This window comes from Aotus nancymaae, unplaced genomic scaffold (genome assembly GCF_030222135.1).
Source record: "Aotus nancymaae isolate 86718 unplaced genomic scaffold, 86718_ANA_hifiasm-v0.15.2.pri h1tg000040l, whole genome shotgun sequence".
NCBI lineage: Eukaryota > Metazoa > Chordata > Mammalia > Primates > Aotidae > Aotus > Aotus nancymaae.
In genome coordinates this window covers 40,191,520-40,213,397 of record NW_026988454.1, presented here as the reverse complement: position 1 = coordinate 40,213,397, position 21,878 = coordinate 40,191,520, and the positions used below count along the sequence as shown (strand labels likewise).

The 21,878-nt window shown below is 36.5% G+C and overlaps 1 protein-coding gene across 2 annotated transcripts; it reads left to right on the top strand.

The window, feature by feature from the left end:
• RNF146 (ring finger protein 146) lies at positions 1-21,777 on the top strand. Of its 2 annotated transcripts, none has more exons than XM_012435106.3 (3): positions 1-232; positions 13,398-13,507; positions 20,027-21,777. In XM_012435106.3, coding segments are annotated over exons 2-3 (1,080 nt in total). In that variant the 5' UTR covers positions 1-232; positions 13,398-13,505; the 3' UTR covers positions 21,105-21,777. The 2 variants fall into 2 exon arrangements, with proteins under 2 accessions (XP_012290529.1, XP_012290531.1); XM_012435108.3 differs by having other exon boundaries at positions 40-181.
• The last annotated feature ends 101 nt before the right edge of the window (positions 21,778-21,878 follow it).

The following is a 21,878-nucleotide window of genomic DNA, read 5'->3' as shown; positions in this document are numbered from 1 at the left end:
GCTGCGGGCTCCGAGGCCGGAGAGAAAAAGACTGCGAGGTGGCCGTGGCTGTGGCCGGAGAGGTGGCAGTCGGAGCGAGGCCCTTTCGGGGGGAGCAGGGTGAACGCCGGCCACTCCAGGACCCTCACTGGGGGAGAGAAGCATAGCTCGCGGTGTCACCACCAGCCGCGACGTACTTCGGGTCGGCCTTGCGCTCGGGGCCTGAGAGGGGCGGCGGCGGGGTCACGGGCCGGTACGTAGATGGACGCCCTTGGGCTGGCGCGGCCGCGGCTGCCCTCGCAGAGGCGGGATGGGACAGCTCAGCCCTTTCCTCCACCCCCGCCTTGGCTGCTGTCGCAGGCTAGACGACTGTGACAGCCCCTGCGCTGCCCGAGGGCGCCGCAGACCCTGCCCTGGGTGACGGCCGGCTGGTCTCGGTCGGGGTGCGAGGGGCGGAGCAGCGGCCATTACTGCGCAGCCTCTTCCGCCGGAGCCCGCGTCGGTCCCTCGGGTGGCAGGCGGGTCCCTCTCCTCCCTCTGGGCCGTGGTGTCAGGCCTCTACACGGGGACCTTCTGGCCTCGAGGTGTAGGGGCGGCGATGGTTTTTTGGCAGTAGCCTGCTCCCTGTTTCCCATGTGGGGTCAGACACTTTGGGCCTTGGGTCAGGTCGAAGCCAGGGCGTACAGTCTGCATTTTGTCTTTTCCCAGAGTGTCTCTGGCTGCTGCTTTCTCTGCTCTCTCTCTTCCTCCTTTTTCTCCTCCTGCTCAGTGTCTCAGTCTTGCCTAATACGAAGAGAGCAATCCTGCACCTTGTCCTAGTGAAGCCCCGCGCTGCATATTCTTAGCTGTTTTGACGGCTGTTGAAGCATCGGAACAATTAAGAGATCTCAGAATGTCCCTTGAGCCTCCAAACCCTCTGTGCGTCTTAAAAGCCGAGGCTGTTGCTTTGTTCTGGTTGTTGGGTGGGGAGTTCTCTTCCTACCCTCCATCCCGTCTGAAGGAGTGCGGGTCTTCCATTGTTGTCGCTATTTATTTTGCGAAGGCTTCTAAAGAATGTAAAATTATTTTTAAGAATGTGGAGACGGAACCGTCCTCTCCACAGGTCTGTAAGTTTACACACACATCCTGGCAACTAGAATCTTTTCTCGTTAATCATTTTGGTATACGTTTTAATTTCTTAAAGTGCCATTTTAGTGAGCACTTACTTCTCAAGTTTTGAACATTTTAAGTAATATTTTTGTAATATTGAAACAGTGTACAACTGAGGAGAGAAGAAAGCCAAAAGATGATGGGGAACGCTTTGTTCTTTGTATGACTGACATTTCAGGTGCTAGGCACATCACCTCCACCCTGTGTGTGTACTTTTCAAATGGGATGTGAACGTATAATACTGGAGTTCAATGCAGTATATAATTATAAATTTGGAAGACTTAGGACATTTTAGTCAGTGAATCTATATTTAGACTTTTAAGACATGGCACGTAAGGACACATGGAGAAAATGTCCCACACAAATAACAGGATTTGTGATTTTGCCTTTGCTGTTTTATGACTAGCAAATATTGTTTGTGTGGACTGTCTGGGTGTCCTAAAAACACATGAAAATAGGTCAAGTAAATCTCATTTTAAAGAGAAAACTGGAAGAGTGAATGCCACTCTAAAAATAGATTTTGGATGTGTTTGTTTTGGTGCCTTGTGTATCTTAAAGTGGAGGATGTTGTTCAGCCTAATCTTTCATTTACAATTTGTGTCTCAAATGGGCCAGTGTATGCTGTGGGCAGAGTGGAAATACATTTAATTTTTTTTTCTTCGATGGTTGTTCAGAACCTGGTAGAATTATAATCATCAGGAAAACTTTGTCCAAATAGCTGGTCTTTAGACAAGAGGAAGAAAAAACAATGAACTGTTTTGTAAAGGAGATGTCCACTTGCAAAGTGTTTTGTTTCAGTCTCCATCAACTTACATTGTCAGAAGAAAGGAACAGACTTTTTTTTAAAAGGATCCAAAACGATATTTTGAGTTAGAAGAAAAGGATATTAAATTTTTTGTTTTCACAATATCTACCTGTTTAAAGAATATTATTTTATGTGCTAGCCATATACTAGCATGAAACGTCTAACAGCACTGTCAGTTGGGAATTCAATGCGTATTTTTCTTCGGTGTTGGTAATAGAAGATACTGAGCTTTTTGCATTCTCTTACCTGGTTCCCTTGTACCTGAGGAGTCTGAATTTGTGAAAACAACAGGCTGGATTGGGACAATCTTTTTGGGTCTAGAAACCAATTTATTTAACACTTGGCTACAACAACCTGTGCTTACTTATGAACTATCTTTAGTTTTCATGGCCTGTTACCTTTTGGGCTGATTCAGATCCAAAATGGTTGTTAACTGACTGCTAATTAAAGCATTTAGAACGTAAAATTATGAAGTAGGATGAGATAACAAAAGACGCGGGGGAGGGGAGGTTATGACTTGACCAAGGTCACACAGATAATTTGCCAAAGAGCCTTTCTTATTTATGAAATGGTTGCTGGCTAAGAAACATCTGTGTTTGATATTATTAAAAGATTTGTTCACTTTTATATCTCATGTTTTGAAATAAAATGCAAAGCCTACTTTTTTGTTGCTGTTTTGAGAAAAATTGAAGGGTTTAAAGATTGTGAGGTCAGTAAGTAGATTGCGACATAGTAACGTTTTTAAAGGGAAATGATTCTTTAAAGTATCAGACCCCATTTAGTTGCAGTGAGTTTTGTCTGAAGTTTCCAAGTATGACCTATGCTTTTTCTTAGCTAATTTTTAGCTGGTGATGATGAAGGCTAAAAATGGAAATATTAGGGCATTTAGTTACATCTCTCGATTTGGGAGTCTTTCATAAAAAATACTAAGATGTATCTGCTAACTCACACCCGATTTATCTACCCCTTTTATGTGTGTGTATATACATATTTTGAGTTGTGTAGCAAAAGTTGGAACGTTTCAAATATTTTTTCTTTCTGTCACTGAGTGCTTTCATGTAGAACATTTCCTGTTTTGTGCATTTTGAAGAAATGGCAAAAATTTTATTAAACATTAGCTGTTTAGAAAAATACAGGAAGTCTTCAAATATTTATAATTGAAATTTTCTTTGTTTTTATATGTATCTATATTGATATATCTCTTCTTTTTCTTTGATAAAAGATAATCATTTGTTTGAATCTATTACCTGAAAAAAACTTTTGATTTTGAGCTTGTGACTGACTGGAAAAGTGGGAGTGTGAATATTTTGAGTCGTTACAAATTGTAAATGGTACAATATTACTTCATTTTTTAGTTATATTTATTTTTCACTTATTTGAGTGGGTCAAGATTTAAATTCATTGATAATCTCTAAAATCCTTTCTATATTTTTTAAGTTTTGCCTATCACTTTTTTTTTTTTTTTTAATGCTACCTTCTTAATAGATCACCATATTAAGTTTGGTGTAAAATTTTCAAGTCATTCATTCCAATAGAAATTATGTATGTTTGAGTTATTTATGTTTGGCAAATTAATTCTGGCCTGTAAAGTTACACTCTTCTGTTTTACATATCCCCATTCGTTAAAATAAAAGCATCCCTTCTCCTCCAACTTTAAAAAGACCTTTGGTTTCAAATAATGTAGATGTTTTCTGAGGGCTTCTTCACATGACTGTTCCAAGTATTGTATGTATGCCCTAGTTTGTGCCCAGTTGACATTACAGTTGACCATTGAACAAGGATTTGAACTGTGCAGTTCCACTTATATAAGGATTTTTTTTCTGCCCCTGCCACCCCTGAGAGAGCAAAACCAATGCCTCCTCTTTCTCCTGCTCTTGAAAAGGATGAAGACCTTTATGGTGATCCATTTCCACTTAATGAATGTAAACATATTTTTCTTTCTTATGATTTTGTAATAATGTTTTCTTTTTTCTAGTTTATTGCAAGAATGCAATATATAATACATACAAAATGTATATTAATCCACTGTTTATGTTATCAGTAAAGTGTCCGACCAATAGTTAGGGTAATAGTAGTTAAGCTTTGGGAAAGTCAAAAGTTGACATGGAATTTTAACTGTGTAGGGGGTAGACACTCTTAACTCCTCACATTGTTCAAGGGTCAGCTGTATAAATTCTCAGAGTTAATAGGTGATGGGTCAGAATTGGCAGAATTGGGCCTCCCTAAACCTGTTAACTTTAATTATAACAGAATATGCAGTTTTCTTTTTTATCTGTCTTCATCAGAAGTTTAGGTAAATTAACATGGAATTCATTGTCTCTTAAATGATTCCTGTAGTGACTTGCCAGTTTTGTATTTAAAAAGATTAATATGCGAGACATTCTAGACCAGCTAGCCACATGGAGCTATTGAGCACTTAACATGTCCAGTCTTAATTAAGTTGTGCTGTAAGTGTCAAATAGATACTGGATTTCAGAGAGTATGCATACACTTACCAAAGAACATAAAATATTACATTAACTATACTGAAACATATTGAAGTGGTAATGTAGAAACGTTGGGTTAAATAAAATATTATTGAAATTAATTTTACCTGTTTCTTTTTATTATTATTTTTGTAGAAATGGGGAGTCTCGCTATCTTGCCCAGGCTGGTCTATAACTCTTGGGCTTAAGCCATCCTCCTGCCTCATTACCCCCAAAGTGCTGGGATTACAGGCATGAACCACCACGCCCAGCCTCTTTTTATTATAATTAATGGGGCTAATAGAAAATTTGAAATTATGTATGTGGTTTGCATTATATTTCTATTAGATAATACTATTCTGACTTTTTCTGTGAGAGACAATACATTGTAGAAATACTTTTTTAAAGGTATATTTGAGTTTGAATGGCATCTCCCAATATTGATGGCTTTGTGACTTTTGGTAAGTCATTTAACTTTCTGAGCTTAGGCTTCCTCATTTGTAAAATGGGTATAGTCATATTTCACAGGGTTGTTTTGAGGATTCAGTGACATACAGCTTTGGTAGTGTTTCATTAACTGTAATATGTGAATCACTTGGAGATCTGGTCCTGTAGGTCCAGGGTGGCACTTTGGATTTTCATTTGTGAAGAGCTCCCAGGTAGTACTGATAGTGCTGGTTGGGAATTCCAGTTTGTTAATCTGTGCTTTGAAAAAGTTATTCATGAGGATATAGAAATTGAAAAAGTCACCAAAGCATGCAAGATTTACTAAAATTATAAGAACTGTAGACTCGGCCAGGCGTGGTGGCTCATGCCTGTAATCCAAGCACTTTGGAGGCCAAGGCGGGCAGATCACCTGAGGTCGGGAGTTCAAGACCAGCCTGACCAACATGGTGAAACCCCGTCTTTAAAAGAAAAAAAAAAAAGAACTGTAGACTCTTGGGGCTACTGCAATATTCCTGTTTACATCCGTAAAGTTTTTTGTCTGCTTTTAGCTGGAGTCACTTTTGTTGGTGGGGTCATAATGCTAAATCTCAGCCAAGAAGAACCTAGTTACATTGTTTTACACAAATGTATTTTTGAAAGATTATACATAATTAGAGGTGAAATAAAAGAATGCTCAAAGACATTAAGAGGGCCATACAATTGACCCTTGAACAACACAGGGGCGTTAGGGTGCCAACCCCTTGCACAATCGAAAATCTGAGTATAAGTTTTGACTTCCCAAAATTTAACTACTAGTAGCCTACTGTAAACAGTCAATTAACATGTTATGTATGCTATATACATTGTATTCTATATTCTTACAGTAAACTAGATAAAAGAAAATAAATTCATAAGGAAGAAAAAATACATTTACAGTATTGTATTTATTGATACTGTGTTTATATAATCTGTTTACAAGATGAATTGTCTGTCTGAAATGATGGGTAACTGCAGCTGCAGGCCCACTAGGGCACATACCAAGCAGTTTAACTTCTTGTAATGGCATGACTTTTCTTGGCTTCTTGGGAGCACTTTTAGCATCACTAGTGGCACTTCACGTGAGTCCCATGGTGTTATTCAAGTGTTATGGTATTGCACTAAACACGATAAAAAAAAATACACAAGAACAGATTACGTTGTACTCCAATGCATGCAGAGATGGTTAGTGTCACACACATAACAGGAAATTATTACAGTATGTACTATAAGTAATGTTATGCAGCTGTGACTCATACTGTATCTTTACATTTGTTTAAATTTCTTGTGCCACCTCAAACAGCACCATATATGTTTGTGTTTGCTAAGTTTTGCTACACTTTAACATCTTATAATACATTTCTCCATATTTTATGGTACTAAATGATAAAATAGACACTATGTGTTTTATGCATTCATAAAATACCTAATTTTTTTCTTTTCCTTTGATGTTTTAAGACTGCATGGTTCATCTGCAAGTTTTTTCAAATTGTCATGAATCTCCAAAACAATTACCAGTATATTTATTGAAAAAACTGTATGTATGTATATAAGTCGACTTGTCCATTTCCAAGCCGTGTTGTTCAGAGGTCAGTTGTATGAGGTTATCATCAAAGATCCTTGAAGAAAGAAATGAAATCATCAGTATTTTGAAAATTAGAGAACGCCATCTCTAAGAGAATCCTAGAAGTTACCACAGGCCAGAATTGGGGGGGAAAAAATTGAAGAAATATCAGACTAAATAAATATTTCTTTGGCTATTTTTTTTGGGAAATGGCATTAATATAAAAAAGATCAGGCCGGGCGCGGTGGCTCAAGCCTGTAATCCCAGCACTTTGGGAGGCCAAGGCGGGTGGATCACGAGGTCAAGAGATCGAGACCATCCTGGTCAACATGGTGAAACCCCATCTCTACTAAAAATATAAAAATTAGCTGGGCATGGTGACGCATGCCTGTAATCCCAGCTACTCAGGAGGCTGAGGCAGGAGAATTGCCTGAACCCAGGAGGCGGAGGTTGCGGTGAGCCGAGATTGCGCCATTGCACTCCAGCCTGGGTAACAAGAGCGAAACTCCGTCTCAAAAAAAAAAAAAAAAGATCATACTGGAATGTGGGTTATGGTCACTGATACATTCTTTTGTTTATAGCTAAATGTAACTAGAGGAGTGTGATGAGGGTGAGGATGTTCTTTCTATTGTAAGAGAAAGTTTATATTGATGGAAAGTGTCATTATTCATAGATGCTTTGCTGTTATTTGAGTACTATTAAGTAAATAGTTCTCTGCTCCTGGGGGGGTGTGTGTGTGTGTGTGTTTCATCTATAAGGGGCTTTTTCAGATAATTTTCCTATTGATAAATTACATGGATTTAATCCAAGGAGATGTAGTTCTCTTCCCTTCAAATAAGGGAAACAGAATGAGAGAACTGCATCCCATCGGATTAATCAGAATTTTTTTTTTAAGTACCTTTGTTCTCCTAGTGGATATGTAGCAAAGCTTTTACTTTAATATTTGTGGCTATAGCTTTATTTCAATGATGTGAAATAGTTTTATAGAAAAGATCACAGTCTATTTAGGTGTTCAAATATGGGGTTTAGGGGATTTTTTGTACTTATTTTGAAGCTGCTTTGTTTCAGTTAACTTAGATTCCTTTAAGAATCAACTTTTGTTTCAGAGATAAAATATTTATGGATAAGACCTAAGTAAAGTAAGTGAATAGAAAGAAATAAATTAGATTTGTTAAAGATAATGTGTAAATGAATTCAAGAGATAAGGAGAATTAGAAACAAGGACACATTTTTCTATATATTTCATAGGAATAAAATGGTACCTTCTATGCATCTGAATTAAAGTACAAACAGTGATTAAACAAAATTTTTAGAAGAAATGTTATAATTGAATCTTCTACACTACAGGTTTTAACATTCAATCAATTAGGTTCTGAGAATGATGGATTGCTACATCTTAAAAGACTTGTAAGATAGCAAAGGATAGACAGTGCTTATAACCAACAGCAACACCCAGCAGGACTTTGTGGAACAAAAAATTTCATCTTAGAATTGTGGGTCAAGGCTCAGCATGGTGGCTCTCACCTATAACCCCAACGCTTTGGGAGGCTGTGAGCATCACATGAGGCCAGGAGTGTGAGGTTTAAGTGACCTACAATCATACCACCACACTCCCACCTGGTTAACAAACCCTGTCTCTTAAAAAAAAGTGGGTAAAAGCAAATTGACTTTTGATTGATGATCTGAAAACCTTTATGATGGGCAAAGGGTAGAATGTCTGTATAATTTATTTTCTGAACTGGAACACTTTTGTTAGGAGACAAAGGGCAAACTGGTCAGATGTTAGGCTGATCTATGTGGTCATCCTAGTGAAGAATCATAACCTTCATCAGGGAAAGAGCTTTCTGAAGCTGTTTTGACTGTTCAGAAATCCATCTTGGTTTATGCTTAGATTTTTATCTCCATTTTGGAACAATAGCTAGGTAAATGATTTGCTTGCCAAAAGATACAAAGATGGATTGAATTTTATATTTGTAAATGTAAGAACTCCTTTAGATTTTAAGTTATATAAAGAAAGGATTGGAACTTACATATTTTTATGTAACTTATAGGCACCAGCTGGGTGCCTTGTTCACAATTAGAACTCAAGTGTTGTGTTATTTGAATAAATAAATCTAATCCTTTGATATTCTATTTCTCGCAATAGTTACTTTTAGAAGTTCATTTTTCATTTATCCAAAAATCAGTTCAACAAAAATTGATTGATAGTTTACTTAGAAATACAAAAAGGTCCCAATCTTCAGGGGGTTCATGATTTAATAGAAGAGTCAGACTTCACAAGTGAATAAAATTAGTGCATGTAATAAATTCAGTAATAGAAAAACACAAAATATAGAGGAGAGAACAATTAACTTTCTGGAGGTAGAGAAAATGGTTGGGATAACCACTTCTGTGTAATATATTAAAGAACAAATAGGCATTCATAAGCTGTAAAAGGGAATAGATTGTACCAGGCAGGAGGAAATACAGAACTACAAAGGGAGGGTTGCAGGACTATGAGTAATGTGATACAACTAGATTATTAATCTGTGGGTGGTTGTTGAAGATAAAAAAGACTACAGAGTTATTTACAGTTCCCATCTTTAAAATCTTCGGATGTTGTCCTAAGGAGTTTTGTCTTTATTGTGTAGGCTAAGGAGCCATATTGGGCTTTCACATATGGAAGAAACCTGGTCCATTTTACCTTTTAAATATATCACTCAGTCCTAGCTACTTGGGAGGCTGAGATGGAAGGATCACTTGAGCCAAGCCGTTTTGAGGTTATAGTGAGCTATGATCATGCCACAGCATTCCAGCCTGGGAAACAGACAGAGAAAGAGAGGGAGAGGGAGGGGGAGAGAGAGAGAGAATCTCAAAGGCTTAGTAAATGAATTAGAGGGTGATACTGACACAAGATAATCAGGCTGAACAATAGGTGAAAGATGATATAGGTCTAAAATAGGGCACTAGCAATGGGTAGAGCATACAGGATAGATTCCAAAGGGGTTTGGGATAAAAGTTAACAGAATTCGTGGTGTTGGTTGAGGTGTGGGGAGTGGGAGGCCATCTGGTGAGGGAAAGGACTTTCTCTTTTTTTCCGTGAACACAAAGTAGATAAGGCATGAACTTAGATGTCATATCATAAGAATTATACAGAAATGGGGGTTTGTAAAATGTGCATATATGAGGGGCGCCAAGGGTTCTGTCAGGAAAGAAGTAAAAAAAAGATTGGGTTCAAGAATGGACAGGAAAGAAAATGAGATCAGGAACTGTATGAAGGAAGGGAGATAATTAAGAGATTGTAGGTCCCCATGAAATTGAAGAGCAGGTGTGGGAATGAGTAAGCTGGCAGGACCAGAACTTGTGATCTGAGAGTCAGATTAAGATTTCAGAAAGGCAGCAGTTTAGGCAACAGTTTCAAATGTGATCACAATATTTGGTTGCCAGAGAGGAGATTAATTTCTTCAAATTTTGGATTTAAGGAACTGAAAATTGAGGACAGTGTTTCTCAGATTGTATTTGAAGGATTACCTGCATGAGTACCACCTGGGGTGAGATTCCTAAGTTTAAACCTATGTCTCCTGGCCTAGAATCTCTAAGGAAAGGGGCCAAGAATGTATATTTCTAATAAGCAATTTCAGTGATTCTGATGAACAGAAGTTGGGACAAGTCAAGTAACCTGTTCAATAAGAACAGGTTAGATGGTTCATTAGATGGTTCATTTTCAAGGATATTTAAATAGGCCCATGGTCATGTCAGGAGTTAGGGTGAAGAGGATGATCAGTAGTGAAAAGATGACATTAATCCCTTAAAGGTGGTGAGAGAGCAGTTTTAGGGGATGTTAAAGTCAGTAATAGAGACTTGAAAGAATAAATAATGATGTTGGAGCAGTAAATTGTCTCCCCCGTCCTATATATAGGGAGTGTATGGGTGTGTATGAAAATGGGCAGCTTCTCTTTGGAGTAGGCTGCAGCAAGGAAATGAACACAGCCTTCTTTGATGCCTTTGAAGTTGTAGGCACCTAGAGAGTGGTGAAAGGGTTGGGAGGAAAGTCAAAACATTGGGGTCCATATCATCTAAAATGAGATTAAAACAAAAAACCCAGGATACTTAGAAACCTTGTTTAGTCAGTATATTAGGGTTCTCTAGAGAGACAGAACTAATGTGTGTGTGTGTGTGTGTGTGTGTGTGTGTGTGTGTGTGTGTGTACATGTATATATATGAGTTTATTAAGTATTAACTTACACAGTCACCAGGGTCCCACAATAGGCTGTCTGCAAGGAGCAAAGAGAGCCAGTCCGAGCCCCAAAACTGAAGAACTTGGAGTCCAATGTTTGAGGGCAGGAAGCATCCAGTACAGGAGAAAGATTAGACTGGGAGGCTAGGCCAGTCTCTCCTTTTCAGGTTTTTCTGCCTGCTTTATATTCGCTGGCAGCTGATTAGATTGTGCCCACCAGATTGGGGTGGATCTGCCTTCCCCAGCCCACCGACTCAAATGTTAAACTCTTGGCAACACCCTCACACACACACACACACACACACACACACACACACAGGATGAATACTTCGTATCCTTCAGTCCAATCAAGTTGATACTCAGTATTAATCATCACAGTCAGTTATTTTGAAAGTTCTCTGATTTTAAAACAAACTGTTCTGTTAAACATTTGGTAGGATAAGTCAGTTTGTATTTAGAGGCCACATATGGCATTAAGAGTATGTTTCTTTAAACACTGGAATCTTAAGATACCTTAGGGAAATAGACACCTATAGTAAGAGAGCCACATGGAACTAAAAGGTCTTCTATCTTGTGTTTACTGTGAGATCTGTCATTTCTTTAGTTATCTTGTATTCTTGATTATTAGTTCTATGTAATGTGATTTGCGTCCTATAGTGGACATGGTGAAGTGGAGAAGGAAATAGTAAATGAGAACAAAGAAGATTAATGACTGAGATGGTACAATTTTTTAAGAGTACAATTCCATCTGGTTAATTTCATTTACATTGTTGTGCAACCATCACCATTATAGACTTCCACAACATTTTTTTAGCATTACAAACTGAAACTCTGTACCCGTTAGGCAATAACTCCCATTCTTTCCTTCCCCCAGTCTCTGGTAACCTCTGATACCTTCTGCTTCTGTGAATTTGCCTATTCTTGATATTTCATGTAAGTGGAATCATACAGTCCTTTTGTGTATCTGGCTTATTAGTATGTTTTCAAGGTTCATCTATGTTGTAGCACATATTCTTTTTTATTACTGAATAATGTACTGTTGTATTTATAGATCACATTTTGTTTATCCAGTCATCTGTTGATCGATACTTGAATTGTGTCCCTCTTTTGCCTAATATTTCCTCAGTGAACATTGGCATATGAGTATCTGAGAACCTGTTTTCAATTCTATTGCTATATCCCTGGGAGTGGAATTGCTGTGTTATATTGGTAATTATGTTTAACTTTTTGAGGAAGCAGCAAATTATTATTCACAGCAGCTACACCATTTTACCTTCTGATCAGCGGTGTTCAAAGGTGGTCCTATATTTCTACATCCTCACCAACACTTCTTATTTTCCTTTAAAAGAAAATTGTAGCATTTTTACGGATGTATAATTGTGATTTTGATTTATATTTCCCTAATTACTAATAATGTTAAGAATCTTTTTGTGTGCTTATTGGCCATTTGTATATCTTTAAATTCTTTACTTATTTTTAGCTCACTTTTTAATTGGTTTGTCTTTTTGTTGTTGAGCTGTAGTTCTTTATATATTCTGGATATTAAACCTTTATCAGATATATGATTTACAAAGATATTCTTCCATTCTGCAGTTTGTCTTTTTATTTTCTTAACAGTGTCTTTTGATGCACAAAAGTTTCAAACTTTTATAAGGCCCAATTTATTTCCTATGTTTCTCATGCTTTCGATGTCATATCTAGGAATCCGTTGCCAAATCTAAGGCCATGAAGATTTGCTCCTTTGTTTTCTTCTAAGAGTTTTATGGTTTTATTTCTCGGACTTAGGTTATTGATTCATTTTTAGTTAACTTTGATATATAGTGTAAGGTAGGTCCAGCTTTATTCTTTTGCATGTGGAAATCCAGTTGTCTCAACAACATTAGTTAGAGGCTCCTCTTTCCCCCATTGAGTAGACTTGACACCCTTTTGGAAAACCAGTTGGCTATTAATGTGTCAGTTTATTTCTGGACTCTCAATTCTATATCATTGGTATATTTATCTATCCTATACCGGCACCACACTGTCTTGTTACCTTAGCTTTGTAGTAAGTTTTGACATTGGGTTTTTCAAGATTGTTTGGGTTACTTAGGGTCCTTTGCAATTCCATATGAATTTAAGGATTGCTTTTCTATTTCTTCAAAAAAGGTTGTTGGAATTGTGGTAAGAATTATGTTGAATCTGTAGATCACTTTGGATAGTATTGTCATTTTAATATGTTAAGTCTTCCAATCCATACATTACTTGTCTATTTACTTTGCTCTTCTTTAATTTCTTTCAGTAATGCTTGATAGTTTTCTGTGTACAAGTCTTTGACCTCGTTGGTTAAGTTGATTCCTGGCTGTTTTATTCCCTTAGATGCTATTATGAATGAATTGCTTTCTTGATTTCCTTTTTGGATTGTTGACTGCTGATGTATTAAAACACAACAATTTTGTGTGTGTCAAACTTGTAACCTGCAACTTTGCTGAATTTGTTTATTAGCTTTCTTGGGGATTCTGTGAGATCTTCTATATAGGGAGAATAGATACAGATTTACTTCCTCTTACCCATCTGTATGCCCTATCTCTTTTCCCTAATTTGCTCTGCTAGAACTTACAGTCATGTTGAGTAGCAGGGGTAAAAGCATATATCTTGTCTTTAATTTTTTCCACTTTTAAGATAAAGTGTTCCACTGAATTTTGTGAAAAGTTATAATTAACTGATTCTGTTGATCTTAGTCTGTGGAAAAGTTGATTTTGAATTTTTTTTTTTTTTCAGCACAAAGAATGAACCAGCAGTGGAAGAGAAAATACTGCAAGCTGGCTGACTGCTAGTGAAGAAGATGCTTTATTTTTGTGGCAGGCATCTGTGGGATCTGTAATAGAAATGTAAGTGTAGCATCATGGGTTTTTTAGTGCTGCAGTAAATTAAGTGGATTGGTTTAAAGTATAGTAAATTGAGTATCTGTCATGTTTAGTTTTAATTATATAAAATGAACATTTTCTATTGCTTTATAGGTGCTTTATTAACAATTTATTTACATTAAATTATCATTAACGTAGATTTCCAAGTCTCCTCAGAGGGAAGAATCTCTATAAGAAAAACTGAAGACAGAGGAGTTTGCTCTTAGAAAGCTAAAATACAGCAGAGATCTCCAGGTCCTCTGGGTTCTACTTTCTTTTTACATAATAATTTTCTTAAATAACTAAGGTAGGCAAGTAGTACTAGCATTTATAAATAAGACAGATTACTGGGTTATAAAAACACTAGTTACTAAAAACTTGTCTCACTAAATTAAAGGAATTTCTACATAATTGATTTTTTTAATGTAGTACATTATTGCTTTTTATTCATATCACTTCAGTCTGATCCCCAGTTTTACTAGTTGTGCTTTCATCATTTATCTCTGCGTGATCTGCTTTAACGTGTTACACACTACCTTGGATTTGTCCATATTTAACTTCACCCTATTATTGATGAAACATTTTTCCACTATGAATATATTTGTTTTCTAAATTAATATGAACCCTATGCAACTTGATGTAATTCATGAAAAATGTAGTGAATATTTTATTGACTTTTTTTTTTTGAGATGGAGTTTCGCTCTGTCGCCCAGACAGGAGTGCAGTGTTGCGATCTCGGCTCGTGCAACCCCTGCCTCCTGGGTTGGAGTGATTCTCCTGTCTCAGCCTCCTAAGTAGCTGGAATTACAAGTACCTACCACCATGCTCGGCTAATTTTTTGTATTTTTAGTAGAGACAGGGTTTCACCGTGTTAGCCAGGATGGTCTCGATCTCCCGACGTCATGATTCACCTGGTTCAGCCTCCCAAAGTGCTGGGATTACAGGCATGAGCCACCATGCCCAGCCTATTTTGTTGACTTTTAATGACAGTGTTTTTACTATTAAACCAAGAATGACCTTGGTAGAGGCTATTTCACATTTTCCCAGTTGACATAAAACTCTTGCTTTCTACTCTTCCAATATGATATTGATTACATGTAATGATATGTATTAATAATAATTATTAAAAGTATGACCACATTTTTGTTCAGTATTGAAAATCTGATAATTGAAAAATCATACTAATGAGCATGTGTCTTTAAAATATATCTTTTATTTAATCCTGTCCATTTATCTATATATATTTTTAAAAATCTTAATAGGTCAGATAGTCCAGGTGCTGGTCATCAAGGAACTTACTATGATTTAGTAAATGAGACATATGTAATTAACAAACAGTGGAATAGATGCCATATTAAGATAACAATAAGATGCTATTAAAACTGAAGAGAGGAAGAGATTAATTTCATCTGAAGGATTCGGAGTGAACAGAATAACTTTGACCTTGCCTTTAAAGAATGAATAGAATTTTAACAATCAAAGAAAATTAGGAAATATTTTTCAAGCCAAGAGAATGAGGAGGGAAACAGCTGCCTAAATCAACACATTTTACAGGAGTCTGGGAATAGTCATATGTGGGAAGGCAGGGTAGAAGAAAGAGACTTCAAAGTAACTGTAGGGAATAATGTTTATTTAGTACTTAATATATTACCAAATTTTACATTTATGTAACATAAAATTGATGTTAATTGGTTTTGATACTTAGGAATAGAGTATACTGATCAGTCTTGGAGGAGTTAGGGGACAGTACTAACTAGATGTTGATGGGTTAGCTTTGTAAAGAAGTAGCAGTACCCCATCTTGAGCCAGGAGGAAAAAAGATTAAGACAGAGTAAAGCTAAAGATAGATTTTGAGGATTTATTTTTGACGTATCTAATTTCTCAGTGATACAGGTGTTAGTATATTTCTAAACTAGGAGGGAGAGTTTTTGTGATAGTCTTTGGGGGATAGAGAAAGAAAGATGTCTTGGTGGAATAAAAGGTTACTGGGATTGCAGGTGTTCAGGAAACCAAAATTGCTATTAAATGTATGGGGTTCACAACTTTTGCACCACACAAAAGTGGATTGTATGGTGAAATTTTCAGCACATAGAGTAACTTGCTTGATTATTCTTTTTTGTGAATGTCACCCTTGTTGGCTTTTGTGGTGGTGGTTATGTTTGTTCCCTATTCTTCTCTGACCATTCCTTACACTCCTTCCTGGTTATTTTACCTCACAAATATTGGAGTAATTCAAGGTTCTGTGGTTGGCCCTTGGGACTGCTCTCTCTACAGGTTTAATTTGGGCATTTACTCATTTTCATGACTCCAAGGACCATGTATGTGTTGATGAATCACCAGATTTTTTTCAGCTTAGATTTATTCTTAGAGTACCAAACTGTCATCTGCCTATCTCCACCTGGACACCTTAATAAAGTCATTATGTCTGAGACACAACTCTCCTCAAATACTGAATTTTGGTGAATGTGTCACCATCCATCAGTAACCATATGCTTTCATTTCTTTTTCCTTAGCATTTCTTACATTCTACATTTGGAACCTTATATCAGCATCCTCCCTCTTAATTATCTTATCCTTGCATTACTACCTGGATATATATAAATTCTAGTTTCCCTTTTGTCATACTTCCTCCCACATTACCAAACTTTCCTCCAACCTGCTGTTCAAATGCTCTGGAAGCTAGTAAACTGACTGTTACTTCCTGACATAAAACCTTTCAGTAAATTCCTCGTCTCATTAGGGGTTCATATGTGGACCAACTTCATAGAAATCCTTGAGCCCCTTGAAATTATGTGTAGTATTGTTCCCTTTTTTGTGTCTGTAATTGGATTCTGAATTCAGACTTTAAAAATCTGATTTTTAATATTTGGAGGTTTATTGTTGGCTAAAAAATTTCTTGAATACTGCATATACTAAAGACCTTTTTTGCTTATAATAATTTTCCTTTCATTTGACTAGTTACCTTCAAGAAGTTTCAAGGAAATCTGACTTGGAGATTTCCACTAACTCTGCCCATACCCCTCTAAATTTTGTCTTCTTGAGAAGGTAGACTCTTACTTGTCTTGGAGAAATATTTCACATGGTTTATCTGTTAGAAGAAGGTGATGTATACTTAATAGTTGGAATATCACATGAAGAATTCAGTAAAAAAGTATTTGAAAATAAGTGATGTTATTATACTTATTAACAGAATTGGACTAACTTCACGCCAAATTTCCGTGTATTAAATTCTTCTTAGTATACTGGAAATAAATTCCCTTTTTCAAAATGATTCAAAATTAGAATTTTCTGAGACATTTATGAGATAGGGAATACCTCTCTGATTAGCATTAATTATTTACTAAATCCTTGCTCTACAAAAAGGGAGGGATAAAGCATTTCTTATTTATATATTGGTATGATCATCTGCATACATTTAGCTTCACACCTATTTTAAGATCATTGAAACTGCAAAATCGAGACTATGTAGGGTAGATTAAGATGGTTTTTAAAAAAGCCTTGAAGGATGTCTTACAGGTAGACTGACAGTTTTGGGTTACTTTTTGTCTGTCTTGTTACATATTTTATCTGTTTCTTATTTATTGCATGTGCCTCATTCAGAATTGTATAAGAAATACTACTAAGTTTTTCTGTCCATTTCTTAGTGATACACTAACAGTATACTTGATGGGCTAAACAGAATCCAAATTTATAAATTGTTATGGCAAATTGATAGTTAAGAGTGCTTCAGATGAAATAATGACGATTTAGCTGCCCGGTGTCCATTGTTTTCAGATTAACTTTGTCCAACTTTACTTCATTCTGATGATTGGAACCAAAATACTTGCACAAACAATTGTTTTGCCTTTCCAATTATGTTGTTGTTATAATTCATGCCTTCTCCTGGGATGATTGTAATTGCCTTCTTAGTTTTGAAATTACATGTTTGGATTTATTCACACATGCAAGAGTATGAATCATACAAAATATTGATCATATTAAGTAGGGTGGAGGGTAATGTTTTTAGGTTGAAAACTTTCTTATCTGTAGATAAATGAGTTGTATGTGATGGAAAACTGACTTCTTGGACCAATTTTACTTAAATACAGTAGGTTTGAAATTATGTATTTAAAAGCATGGCATTGGTCCATGTGACATGTTGGGTATATTGTTTACATTTTACCAGACTTTTTATTTTTATTTATGGTTTAAATTTATGAGCCTGTCCTTTGTTGATAAGGTACTTAGATGGTTTAAGATACAGACTTCTTATATAAAGATGTTGCTATTGTTTTTCCAAGGTAATGATGATCATAGCCCATTTTTCTATTTTGTCTTATGAATAGAATCATGAGTAGAATCTTTCTTAAATTATTACTTGTAAATAGGTTGCTTTCTTGTTTTCTTTTTCTTACTTGGGGCTTTAAATAAATATGAAACTTGGAAAAAAAGATTTTCAGGAATTTTATGGAAACTAGTTTTTTTAACCTAAATTTAAAGGGATGAAAGTTTCTGAAAACCTAACAAAATGTGTACACAGCCAATTCTTTTAGGGGAGGAAATAGTCAGGGAATGTTAATTAGCTGTTTAAAAAACATATGCCTTCACTTGTAACTTATTGTTGTTTCAGGTTACAAGATCTTTGAAGGCAAGTGTTTATCTCAAAATATTTGGAAGCTTTTAATAGTGCTTAACATACTGAGAAGTCCTATTAAGGTTGACTTAGAACAAGCTTATCCAACCTGTGGGCCACATGTGGCCCCGAATGGCTTTGAATGAGGCCCAACACAAATTCCTAAGCATTCTTAAAACATTATGCAATTCTTTAAACCTTATTAGCTATCATTAGTTTTAATGTATTTTATGTGTGGCCCAAGACAATTCCTTTTCTTCCAGTGTGGCCCAGGGTAGCCAAAAGATTGGACACCCCTGACTTACAGCTTTCCATAGGTTAGGAAAAAGTTGTACTTCGTTGATGCCTATAACCTAGAATTTCTGGTACAGGAATTGATTGGAAATGTTATTAAAAGTTGAAAAGTAATTTAGAAATTAAGCATTTTAGTGATCAGTTCTTCCATTGAGATTGTGTTGCTTCCTTGACTAGATATGTGCCATCTTTTTAAGCTTTTTGGGTTACTTTTTGTCTGTCTTGGAACCAAGAACACAGAAAAGGCAGTAAAAAGAAAAAAAAAGGAGTATTTTAAGATTGGATGTGTTGTGAAGATAGCCTAGGATTATTGTTTTTCAATTTTTGATTAGCGTAACCATTCTTTTTGACTTAACTACTGGACCTATTTAGAATGGCAGAATTAACTGGCATAGAGATTGTCATTCATTTAAAGCTTCCAGTCTCTGACATCTTCATTTTAATTTTTCAGCCTCTTTTACTTGTGAGTGGTTTACTCCCTCTATTATTTTCTCCCCTTTTAAAATTTCTGGTTTTTGTTGTTTTTTTTTTAACTATGGGGAAAAAAAATCAAATGTTTCCTTTGCAGGGCACAATAAGGCTTTTATGACTTGGCTTTTGGTTACCTTTATAGCTTCATCTCCTGCTCTTCCATTGCTCGTATGTCTATTTGACTCATTGTCTTGCACATGCCTCTGCCTGGAATCTACTCTACTACCCAGGCCCCCCAAATGAACACTAAACTTTCTAACCTATGTCCATCCTCTCATCTCTCTCTTATTGCTGTTTTAGTAAGTATGTTAACACATTTTGATTACTGCAAGAATCAGGCCATATTGTAATTATCTGCATGTATATATTTCTTTATTTAAGAGTAGTTGTGTGTCTTACTTATCTTTAGACCAGTTAATATTGTATCTGGACCATGGTAGTAGGTGTTTAGTAAATGTTTATCTGAATTAGTAAAGCAGAAATTATAAATTTTATGTCAATGTTTAAGTTGGATATATCCAACTTGACAAATCTTTTTTCTTCCTCCTCTTCAGGGCATCTTCAATATTCGTGCTATTTTCTCCCTTGGTCTCATGTGATTGTGGCCTTTATGGAGCTTTAGTGATTACAAAGTGGGTTTTTTTGTCCATTTTTACCTGAGCTTTGTAAACTCTGATTTGCACTTAAGGAAATTTAGACTAAGGGTTTAACTGAGTGCGTAAGAGCACATAATTAATAAAGGACTCCAAAACTTAGATTTTTAGATTTGTCTAGCATTCATTTCAGTGTATAATAGCTGCCATGATTCAAGGTATCCTTTTTCTCTTCGCTGGATGCAGCTTTTCATTATATAGTTCTTCAGTGTATTTCTCCAGGGCTGATCTGTAAGTACACTGATGAAATTTTTATACATTCCCCAGATATGTACAAGTAAACGCTTGCAAAAAGTTTTCATCGGTTGGAGAGTTTTTCCTCTACTTTGATCTTCATATCCCCATTGTCTAGTATATGGCTTGTATATAATGCACATAATAGGTGGTTAATACGTATTCATTTTCATAATTGTTGAATTAAGATATTGCAAGAATTAAAACATGACTTTAATATTATATGTATTTTTTTCTTAGGATGGCTGGCTGTGGTGAAATTGATCATTCAATAAACATGCTTCCTACAAACAGGAAAGCGAATGAGTCCTGTTCTAATACTGCACCTTCTTTAACCGTCCCTGAATGTGCCATTTGTCTGCAAACATGTGTTCATCCAGTCAGTCTGCCCTGTAAGCACGTTTTCTGCTATCTGTGTGTAAAAGGAGCTTCATGGCTTGGAAAGCGATGTGCTCTTTGTCGACAAGAAATTCCCGAGGATTTCCTTGACAAGCCAACCTTGTTGTCACCAGAAGAACTCAAGGCAGCAAGTAGAGGAAATGGTGAATATGCATGGTATTATGAAGGAAGAAATGGGTGGTGGCAGTACGATGAGCGCACTAGTAGAGAGCTGGAAGATGCTTTTTCCAAAGGTAAAAAGAACACTGAAATGTTAATTGCTGGGTTTCTGTATGTCGCTGATCTTGAAAATATGGTTCAATATAGGAGAAATGAACATGGACGTCGTAGGAAGATTAAGCGAGATATAATAGACATACCAAAGAAGGGAGTGGCCGGACTTAGGCTAGACTGTGACGCTAATACTGTAAACCTAGCAAGAGAGAGCTCTGCCGATGGAGCGGACAGTGTATCAGCACAGAGTGGAGCTTCTGTTCAGCCCCTTGTGTCTTCTGTAAGGCCCCTAACGTCAGTAGATGGTCAGTTAACAAGCCCTGCAACACCATCCCCTGATGCAAGCACTTCTCTGGACAACTCTTTTGCTCATTTACAACTCAGTGGAGACAACATAGCTGAAAGGAGTCATAGGGGAGAAGGAGAAGAAGATCATGAATCACCATCTTCAGGCAGGGTACCAGCACCAGACACCTCCATTGAAGAAACTGAATCAGATGCCAGTAGTGATAGTGAGGATGTATCTGCGGTTGTTGCACAGCACTCCTTGACCCAACAGAGACTTTTGGTTTCTAATGCAAACCAGACAGTACCTGATCGATCAGATCGATCGGGAACTGATCGATCAGTAGCAGGGGGTGGAACAGTGAGTGTCAGTGTCAGATCTAGAAGGCCTGATGGACAGTGCACAGTAACTGAAGTTTAAATAAAAATATCTTCAGCTCCATGCTCAAGGTTGAAAGGGTTACCTGTAAATTTCTGCCCATATAACATTATACTCATCCCTAGTAGTGCATTTTGGGAGTTGGGGTGGGAAGGGGTATGGGAAGGATAGACCCGTAATTAAAATGTCTAACACGTCTCTGTTGAGAAATTTATTTAATGTAAGGAACTTGGGTGTTAATAGTTGAGAGCCATTTAGTAATAACCAAGTTTTCTTGAGGTCTGTTTACTTTATATTATAGTTTTTAAAAACTTCTTTAGTTCTTTTGGCCAGTGTGTTTGTATTATCTGTGCATTAATGGTCCTCATCTGACTCTTGCATTGTCTTATTTTTCTGCATGGATTGGCATAAGACCATTACTAAAATTTGGCACCTGTGAGATGTTTGATATCATAAGCAGGAAACTTAATGTAAGAATAGATGTGAATTTGGGATTTTAAAATAGATGAATAACAACTATTTTATAGTAAAGTTATTGAAATGGAGATGAAAACAGCCAGTAACTTAATGTTTCAGAATCTTTGTAACACACTTCATGGTGTTCCCATAGGCTTTGCTGTCTAGTCTTATAATTTGAGGTTTTTTTTTGGTCTGCAGTTTTCTTTTTGATTACAAAATTTATAATTTAATAAATACTAGAGTTTATGAAAAACAATTTGTCTCTTGTTTGAGTGTGGAAAGGGTGTGGAAATATTTTGACATTTGTGACCAAAGGTCACTTACAAAGTATTAGTCTGAATTGGTTATTTTCAGCTT